This window comes from Dipodomys ordii, unplaced genomic scaffold (assembly GCF_000151885.1).
Source record: "Dipodomys ordii isolate 6190 unplaced genomic scaffold, Dord_2.0 Scaffold131, whole genome shotgun sequence".
In the NCBI taxonomy this organism is placed as follows: domain Eukaryota; kingdom Metazoa; phylum Chordata; class Mammalia; order Rodentia; family Heteromyidae; genus Dipodomys; species Dipodomys ordii.
The window spans coordinates 4075353-4085551 of record NW_012267347.1 but is presented as its reverse complement, the minus strand read 5'-3'; the positions used below and the strand labels follow the sequence as shown (position 1 = coordinate 4085551).

At 52.8% G+C, this 10199-nt stretch overlaps 1 protein-coding gene across 1 annotated transcript in view; it reads left to right on the top strand.

Moving 5' to 3' along the window:
- The window catches only part of Ntrk1 (neurotrophic tyrosine kinase, receptor, type 1), a 34985-nt gene extending 32123 nt beyond the window's left edge, over positions 1 to 2862 (top strand). Inside the window, exon 17 of the mRNA XM_013030515.1 lies at positions 2541 to 2862. Within this exon, the coding sequence (XP_012885969.1) occupies positions 2541 to 2726 (186 nt within the window). The 3' untranslated portion in view covers positions 2727 to 2862. The remainder of the gene's footprint in view (positions 1 to 2540) is intronic.
- Positions 2863 to 10199: the final 7337 nt, after the last annotated feature.

Sequence of the window (10199 nt, the reverse complement as noted above, 5' to 3'; positions counted from 1 at the left end):
CTCCTCCTCCTCCTCCTCCTCCTCCTCCTCTTCCTTCTTCTTCTTTGTTGTTGGTTGTGGGCCTTGAACTCTCGGCTTGGGCGCTGTCCTTGCGCTCTTCAGCTCAAGGTGAGCACTCTACCACCGCTTGAACCACAGCACCACTTCCAGTTTCTAGTGGTTTATTGGAAATAAGAGTCTCACGGACTTACCTGCCCGGCTGGCTTGAACCGTGATCCTCAGATCTCAGCCTCCTGAGTAGCTAGGATTACAGGTGTGAGCCACTGGAGCCTGGCTGCTGGGTACTTCTGATAGCACTGAAGTCCTGAACAGTTTCTTCCCCAAAGCTGTCAGCACCATCCTGTTTGCATGACCATATCTCCCAGTTGACTCCCAACAGCACCAATTGACTCTCAGAGGGAAATGGTCTGGATAAAAAATATTTTCATTGCATGTTACAGTCAACAACCTTGAAAGTAGAATATGTAAAAAATATGAAGCGGTCGGGTGCCGGTGGCTCACACCTATAATCCTAGCTACTCAGGAGGCTGAGATCTGAAGATCACGGTTCAAAGCCAGCTGGGTCAGGAAAGTCCATGAGACACTCATCTCCAATAAACCACCAGAAAACTGGAAGTGGGGCTGTGGCTCAAGTGGTAGAGCGCTGGCCATGAGCTGAAATGCGCAGGGAGGGATAGGGCCCAACCCCAGAGTTCAAGCCCCATGACTGACAAAATCAAAGCAAAACAAAACAAAAATACGAAACATTAGTTCCATTCCCAGTTGCTATGAAATTCAATGCAAACAGATACTCATGCAAGACACATATACAAATATCACAATAGCTTAACTTCTAGCTGTCTTAAACTGGAGAAAGCTGAGCACTGTAAAGTGGTGTAAAGATTAGACACACCTATACAATGGAATACTGCTCCAGATAAAGAGTAATGAACTACAGAAATCTTTATGGTAAGTGGGGGGGGGTGGCAGGGGGGGAGGGAAGTGAGCATAAGTAAGCACCTATTGTGTGGTTCTAATGATATGGAAATTCTAGAAAAAACAACAAATATACAGTGACAGAAAGAAGATCAAGATTTTGTGGGGCTTAGAGTAGGGGAGTGAGATGGAGGTTAGGAGAATTCTGAGAATGATAGACATCTTAAAAATGCTTTTATACTGATGAATATGCTTGTCAAAACACATAAAATATGTTAGGTGAAATGAGCCTGATGCAAACGGATAAATACTATATAGTTCAATGTATTTAAGATACCTAGTGTAGGGGCTGGGAAGGTGGCTTAGTGGTAGAGCGCTTGCCTTGCATGCATGAGGCCCTGGGTTTGATTCCTCAGCACCACATAAGCAAAAAGAAAAAAAGGCTGAAGGGGCACTGTGGCTCAAGTGGTAGAGTGCTAGCCTTGAGCAAAAGAAGCTCAGGGTCAGTGCCCAGGCCCTGAATTCAAGCCCCAGAACTGGTGAAAAAAAGAAAAAAATGGTTATCCATGCACTAGTGGCTAACAAGGTTCAAAAACAGCCTAGTCAGAAAATCCTGAGAAATTCCATCTCCAATTAACCAGCAAAAAGCCAGTCTGGGGTGTGGCTCAAGTATAGCACATCAGCCTTGAGCAAGTTTGAGGCTCTGAGTTCAAGCCCCCATACTAGCAATTTTATGTTACAACTTTTACCAGGAAAGTCTTTTTTTTTTTTTTCCAACTCAAGGACCTCACATTCATGAGCTTGCTTACTTATAGCTGGCATTCTACCACTTGACCAGTGCCTCCACCTCCCATGCTCATCAAACTGTACACTATTTTATTTATTTAGGCAATTGTGGGGTTTGAGCTCAGGGCCGGAGCTCTTTTGCTCAGGGCTAGTGCTTTACTACTTTGAGCCACAGCTCTACTTCTAGTTTTTTTTTGGGGGGGGGCTGGTCGTGGGGTCTGAACTCTGGGCCTGGACCCTGTCCCTCAGCTCTTCAGCTCAAGGCTAGCGCTCTACCACTTGAGCCACAGCCCCACTTCCAGTTTTCTGGTGGTTTATTGGAGATAGGAGTCTCACGGTCTTTCCTGCCCGGGCTGGCTTTGAACCGCGATCCTCAGATCTCAGCCTCCTGAGTAGCTAGGATTTCAGGCATGAGCCACCAGTGCTTGGCTGGCCTGCCATTCTTTTCAGATCTTTTACTGTACTTTTGCCTCATTTTCTTTTTCCTTCCGGAGCTGAGGCAGAGGCCCCTTCCATCCCTCACATGAAGCTGATGGACTTGGCAAATGTCCTGGGGCTTCCTCGCCCTAGCTGGCTTCTCTTGGGGGTCTCACTCCAGCCTTCTGGAAGCTGTCTCACCCAAGTTCCAATTTCTCAGTGTCAGGGCAGAAAGGCATTTTGAGATGTGCTAGTACCAGAGTACTGGTAGTCAGAGGGTCCAGACCACCTGTGGGGTGTGAAGGCAGGGTGGGGGAGCATGATATGGTTGCTCACAGAGCCTGGCCAGGTGGAGTGAGGCTGACCTCCTTCTTCTGCGCCTGCCTAGTGTGTTCTTTGCTCTGTCTCTCCTATGGCCGCAGGCGATCGAGTGCATCACACAAGGACGGGAGTTGGAGAGGCCACGTGCCTGCCCGCCAGAGGTCTACGCCATTATGCGGGGCTGCTGGCAGCGGGAACCCCAGCAGCGCCACAGTATTAAGGATGTCCATGCCCGCCTGCAAGCCCTGGCCCAGGCACCACCCGTCTACCTGGACGTCCTGGGTTAGGGGCTGGGGCAGAAACTGGAATATTCCTGGCTACCTCCTTAGCTCCCAGTAACCCCAGGGTGATCTCAAAGCATCTAACTCGCCCTCAGCATGTGGAGGGGACAGGTGGGGGGCTGGGAATGGATGATGTTCCTGCTTCTCGAGGCCAGGTTCCATCATAGCAATTATATTTATTAACCCTGGCTGTGTCTCTTGCTGATTCCTGAGATGACATCACTCTGGGATTGGGGCATTGGGACTCAGGTATGGGGAAATTCTCTCTGGGGTCCTCAACCCTAGCTGTCCCTTCCTGCTTCATGCAGCAGCCACCCCAGGGCATGGCTATAGTCACCTACTGGCCTAGCGGCCAGGAGGCCTCCGATGGACCCTCCCAGACCACCTACCTCTGCGCTTCAAGTGCAGGAAGCTGTTCCTGCCACATGCAGGTGGAGTAGAGGAATGGGGCAGGGCAGGTTGACAGCAATGTGTGTGTGTGTGTGTGTGTGTGTGTGTGTGTGTGTGTGTGTATGTGTGAATCTTCCTTGTCCTGTGTACCCAGGACAGAGCAAGCATCCTGTGATACAAAGGGACGAGGGCATGTGGCTAGAGCTGAAGGACAAAAAGAAGCAAGTCTCCTGTTCGTTCCCCTTTTCAATGCTCTGACACTTTGCAGTTAGCCCTTGGAAGTGAGGACTGGACAAAGTGGCTGTTTCCTAACAACAGAGTCATCATCTTATCCCATTCTGCCCAAAGGAGCGACCCCTCACCATTGAGCCCCAGAGTGATCTTCACTGAATGCTCTGAAGTTTCCGTCACACTAAGGTCCTCCCAGGCCCATCTTATCAGGGGACCAGAGCCCTGCCTCCACCTATCTTCCCCACCCCAAAGCCTGTGCTCCCGCCAGCCCGCAGCCAGGCAGGAACAGCTCCCCCACTGCCAGCGCCATCACTTCCAATCTCCTGCCCAGCTCCTGCAATAATGCACGCTCCCACATCTCCCCAGGCTACGCCAGCTGTCTCATGTCCCCCGGTGCCCAGTCCCCTCACCCTGCTCCTGTGATCCAATCTGGTCTTATCACCCCCAGGCCCAGCCCAGCAGTGGTGCCTGCCTCTTGTCCAGGCTGGTTACTGCTAATGGAGATCTAACCCAGGACAGCAGGCTGATTAGTGGGGGTAGGGGAGTTGATCCCTAAGGGCCAAGTTTACAGACACCCCCGCCCCTTTCCACTCCTGCCCTGGGATAAGAAATGCTGCACCACCCAGGGAAGAAGGGAATGGGAGCATGGTGAGGCAGAGGGTGGGAGGATCAGATCCAACAGGTGAGGCCAGGCACAGATGTAGAGAGAGGGAGGACAGGGCTCCAGATGCAGTCCAGAGGGAGCTTCACAGTTGGAGTCATGCAGGCAAAGGGAAAGGAGAGAGGAGAGAGAAAACCCAGGCAGGCAGAAAAAGACAGGGAGAGACAGAGATGGCTGAGTGTTGCATAGCCAGCTCTGGGTCCAGGGGGGTGGGGGGGTAGGGGGGCCTGGATTCCAGAGGGCCTCACTGTCTCCCCCCGCCTCCTAGGCTCTCATCTAAGTGAGGAGGGAGAATACCCTCAGACCGAGAAGCTTTGTGGGGTTCACTCGTATTGGGCAGGATCAGGGCTGAAGTATTGGGCAGGATCAGGGCTCAAGTATTGGGCAGGATCAGGGCTGAAGTATTGGAGGTCAGGTGACAACCTGCCAGGACATCTGCAACATTTCCAAGGTCAACAGTATGAGCCTCAGAGGTTCCTAACCTCCGCGGGAGACATTGCTGGAAAAGCTGGGCAGATGACATGAGGGGTTCTGGGAATGGGCTAAAGGAAAAATTTCAGGAGAGCACGGGAGAAGGAATTGGATAGCATTCATTGATCCAGGAACAGGAGCCTCATGCCAATCCCTTCAGGCCACATGGGCGTGGAGCCTTGTGCTGGGGATCAGGAGTGGCCTCACTTACCTTGTTGGCTTGTGACTGAAGGCCCTTGGCCCCTTCAAGATGGATTTGTAGATGTGTACACTGCCAGGGTCCCTGGCCCGCCACACAAAGCCCAGACACAGTGTCCCCTTCCGTCACCATAGAGTTTCACTATCATGGATGGAACCTCCCACCCTACGGTGGCCCCTGCCCCCTCCCTGTTAATTACCTCCTAACGGTGCCAAGTCCATTAGCTTCCCCCCCACCCCGCCCTGTGCCCCTAGGGGTTGAGCTCCAGCTGAGATGCATGGCTGCAAGGGAATTGATGGAATGGGACCCCCGAGAACCCCTGGGGGGTCTGGGAGCAGGAGTAGGACCTGAGGCTGTGTGATGGGACATCTGGGTCCCCCAGACCTGTTTAGGCTTTTCCCTCCACCACCCTTCCTTCTCAGGAGAGAATGTCCCAGCTAGAAAATAGAGGCTCAGAAAGGCTTGGGGTGGGGTCAGTACTGAAAGAAGTTTACACACACACACACACACACAGAGTGGGCCTTGTTCAGCTCTACTCTAAAAGGATCAGTGGTGCAGAAGTCAGTTAGACTTCCCAGGGACCCCAGCACTGGGACAGGGTCTCTAAAGAACCCAGAGCTTCTCCCTGCCTATGTCTCCTTCCTGCCCTGTTCCCTCAGGGCTGGCTTCCCGACTGGAGAACAGAGCAGATCATCTGTTCACATTCAGCTTCCAGGAACGGACAGACTGGGCACTGGGGCCGCCTGGGGAGACACCCCTCCCTGTGCTTGCCTAGGCCTCCAGGCTGAGGAGAGCATTCCAGACTGCCGCATCCCTGGCTGCTCTACGTCCCCGCTGGAGAAAGCCTGTCTTGCCTCACTCCTGAAGTGGCCTTGGGAAGGCTGTCTGTGGGGCTTTCTCCCCAGAGGAGCCAGATTCTGGGGATCCTGACTGTGCCAGGGCTCCTAGGCACCCCCAGCAGGGAGTGAGGTGCTCCACAGGTTCAAGCATCACTCTACACCCTCTCTCATAACACCCCAGCTCTGACAGACAGCATCAAGGGCTTGGAATGCATAGTAATGGTGGTGGTTGGTGGTAAGAAGAGATTCAGAGTAGGCCAGACAGACAAGCCAGGGTTCCTATTGAAAGGTTAGGAAAGACAGAGTAGGGCAACTCAGCAGCAGAGAGCCAGCACCTGCTTGTGTAAGGCATGGCCAAAATGGAGGAGAGCCCAGGATGCAGGAGAGCCCCAAAACAAAGAAGCAGGCGATTTGCTTTTCTCTGAGCCCTGTCTCAAATCCAGCCCTTTGAGCAGAAGACTGTAGCCCACCTTTCACTCCACTGAGCAACCTTCCTCTCCTCACAGGGCCGTATTCCCCAGTGGTAATGTTTTTAGATTCTGGAGTCTGGTGACTACCTGTGTGACTTGGGCAACTTACTCAATCTTTCTGTGCCTTAGTGTTCTTCTCTATAAAATGGGCATAATAGCACTAACCTATCCGGGCTCTTCTGAGGTTTAAACAAGATCCTTGTCTCTTGGGTCGGGCCTGGCCTAGATAGCAGGTGCTGTGAAAATGTTCCTGATTCTTTTTTGGAGGGGGCTGGTCTTGGGGCTTGAACTCAGGGCCTGGGCACTGTCCCTGAGTTTCTTTTGCTCAAGGTTAGCATTCTACCACTTGAGCTACAGAGTTACTTCCAGCTTTTTTTGAGTGGTTTATTGGAAATAAGTGTCTCACAGAAGCTGGGCACTGACGGCTCACATCTATGATTCTAGCTACTCAGGAAGCTGAGATCTGAGGATCTCGGTTCAAAGCCAGCCTGGGCAGGAAAGTCTGTGACACTCTTATCTCCAATTAACCACCAGAAAACCAGAAATGCTGCTATGGCTCAAAGAGTGTTAGCCTTGAGCTGCAGAGCTGAGGGACAGTGCCCAGGCCCAGAGTTCAAGCCCCATGACTGACAAAAAAAAAAAAATGAATTTAACAGATTTTCCTGCCCAGGCTAGGATTAGAGCCACCAGTGCCTGCCCAGCCAATGTTCCTGATTCTGATCACATTGGTTCTCACTCCTCCTCCCTCTAATGTTCCTACTCCTCTTCCTCTCTGCCTCAGGCAGTGGGTACGTCCCCCTCGAGCCCTGAGGTGTAGTTGCTTCAGAGAGGGGAGCAGGTGAAGTGAGGAGGGGATTGTGGTCCTAGAGACTCTGTGCTACCCCTGAGACCCCCATGTGAAAGCCCAGGGTGCTGCAGGGAGGGCAGGGCCAGAGCCATCCTGTCCCACTGTCCCCTCCACTCAGTCCTTTGACTCCCTGATTTTCCCTAGTGAGAATGTCTTTCCCAGCTCACTTGTGCCAGACAGCCCTCACGGATTAGATAAGGACCTGCCCCCTTACTCTCCATAGGGTCCTTGTGGGTCACATCACAAATCTTCACAGACTCCAGTGGTGTTGATATGGGAATGGAAAATATCCTTCCAAGGCTTTCTATCCCTCAGCCCTGTGGCCTCCTATTCCTCAGTGCCAGAAAGTCCTCCCTGCTAGCTACCCCCTTGCTTCCCACCTGGATCTGAAGGGGTTACTCAAATGCAAGCTTGCCCAAGGCAGGTCTCAGCTGCCTGGGGCCTGTGGTCAGGGCTAATGTAGGCGAGAGTTGGAGGACAAGAGGAGATAAAGTTATTAGCATCTTCATCTTTGACGGGTATCGATTGTCAGGTCTCCAGGCTCACTTGGCCTTATAATGGGGTACATGGGGGCGGGGGGATTGGAAGGGGGCAGAAAAACCTCACAGAGCCCCTACCTCATATCTAGAGTGGGAGTTGGCCTGTCTAGGTCTGCCCAAGCAAGGCCACATGGAGACACAATTTTGGGGCTAGGGCTCTGGGGAGTCAGGGGGAAGAGGGGCGGAGAGGGGGGTCAGAGTTAAGTACCCTAGGCTGGGTTTTAGTAGCTCACTGCACTTTGCTTTAAGGTGCATGCGTGTGTGTGTGTGTGTGTGTGTGTGCACATGCATGTGTGCGCACGCACACCTGTACACACACACATCAGAGTTCCCAAGGGGGGAGAGAAAGTAGTCCCACTCCTAAGAGTCAAATACCCCCATCCCAATATCCAGCTGCTCCAGTCCAGCAAGCTCCTGTAGACAGCGCCCCTCACCCCGCACTTGGCTGTCCTGTGCTCTACCTGCCTCTGCAGCAGCCCTTGGTGCTTCTAAGAATGTGTGGTTCGGGGTGACTGTGATCCCTGTGTGTCTGCTTTTGACTTCACAAGTGACAGTCCTTGTGAAGTTCGTGTCATCTTATCTCTGGGTCTGAGCACAATCCTGTCCCCATCATGGAATCAAAAGGGATGTGGGCCAGGAAGGGGCTTGGGGAACAGGCTGTATACTTCCTCCAGTCAGGCTCCTCAGTGCTGGACCTTTAGAGCAAGAGTTTTCCCAGCTCTTGGCAGATCATGGGGGAGAGGGGTGGTCAGACTGCAGAAGACTCTGAGGGGTGACAGCCTCCGGCAGGGAGATTGGGGAGCAGTTTAGCTGGGTGTAGGGAGGGCTGGAGCAGAAATTAAGCTTGCTCCCTCCCTCTCTACCTTTCCCCCTCTCTTCCGCCCTCTCCTTTCAGGAAGGGGCAAGGGTAGCTTCTCTGGGCAGGGGGTCAAAAGCTCTGGTTCTTTTGGCCTAGAGGAGCCTGCTGGGTTGGAAGAGGAGGTAATTAATGGCAGGGAGGCCAGGAGGGGTGAGTGTTCAGGGCTCAGGGCTAATGTTGGTATTAATCAGGAGTGAGTCCCCAGTGAGGGATAGGATTCAGCTGTGTGTGTGTGTGTGTGTGTGTACTAGTGCTGGGGGTAGGGGTGATGGGGAACCAGGTGCTCCTGACTCTCCCCATAGCACCCTCCCATGCCATCTAGCTCTCTTGCCCCTGTCCCTTTCCCTGATTTTTCTTGAAATCCCTCCTGCTGTCTCCTGAAACCTCTTGCTAAGGGCAGAGCAGACCCCTCCCCAATACCAAATCCATCTCTGGAGGTGGGGGTGGGGCAGGCCCCCTCCCCACAAGCCCCTTGCAGCCCTTTCTGCGGGCAGGCACATTAAGGTGATTCCCAGGCTGTCAGCCCAGCTAATTGCCTCTCAACCTTCCCCATATCACCAGGGTGGCCCCCCACGAGCTCCATTAGCTGCCCCCCCACTCCCCTGATAGCCCCTAAATCAGCCTGGATTATTCACAGGAGTTGTGTGTGTATGGGGGGGAGGTTTCCAGGCTGAGCTGTGATTACAGCTAGAGTGGAGTCTGAGTGCCAGGCAGGCTGATGGACAGGCAGCGGCCAGGGGCAGGGGGAGGGGCTGGGGCCCTGTGGGCAGACTCAGACCCAGGACCACCCAGGGGTAAGGACCCGGGAGCTCAAAATAGAGTGATGGAGGCCAGGCTGGAAGGGAGGCAGCTGGGGGTCCTGGCATGTGTTTTGGGCACTCCCCCAGGAGGGTGAGGGTCAGCTGGGCATGGCCTATGAGAGGTCAAGCTTGTTGAAATCATTTATGACAAGCTTGGTTGTAGAGGAAGGTTAAGCAGTCAGAAGGCTCACTCCCACAGCCTCTGGCCCAGGCTGACTAATAGGCTTTCCCTGCCTGTGTGTGTGTGTGTCTGTGTGTGTGTGTGTGTCTGTGTGTGTGTGTGTGTGTGTGTGTGTGTGTGTTCTGGCTAGTCCATGACTGAGGGGCTGTGGGGAGATGGCGGGGCGGGCTGATGAGTTCAAGGTCAGCCCACTGAGCAGGGCTGTGACCATGGCAGACAGTGAGACCAGCCTGACTTCAGGAGACAGGATGCACTGTGAAAAGTGCCTTAAGGAAGTTGTCTCTAGAACTTCTCCAACGACCTTTGCACTCCAGATCTGCCCTGGCTTCCTGGGCAGCCCTGGCTATTGTGTTCTGAGCCCGCCTGCCCCTCTCTACTCCCCCCCCCCCCCCCCCTGCCCAGACACCGCCATGACCTCATCTGGATCACACTCTTTCTTGCTTTCCTGCTCCACTCCCTATTGCCTTGTTTTCCACACAACAATAATTCTTTTTATTTTCCAGTATGAAGCCCTGATCAACTTTTTTGAATTTTTGATTGTTATTATAAAGGTGATGTACAGAGGGGTTACAGTCACATAAGTCAGGTAAAAAGTACGTATCTTGTTTTGGACAATGTCACCTCTTACAACAGTAATTCTTCGAAAAACTTAAGCTGGATCATGTTTGTTCTCTGATCAGACTCCTCCAGTGGCTTCCCATCCCACACAAAGCAAAATCTGAAAGCCTTATCACAGTCTAAGAAGACCTACCTTAAGAACTGACCCCCACTACACCTTTGTGCCCTCCATTATACCTAGATCCACCTTTGTAGAGTTAGTTGTCCTTTTTTTTTTTTTTTTTGGTTGTGAGGCTTGAACTCTCATCCTGGGCACTGTCCCTGAACTCTTCAGCTCAAGGCTAGTGCTCTACCACTTGAACCACAGTCCCACTTCCTGTTGTCTGGTCATTAATTGGAGATAAGAGTCTCACAGAGGGCTCGGAAGGTGGCTC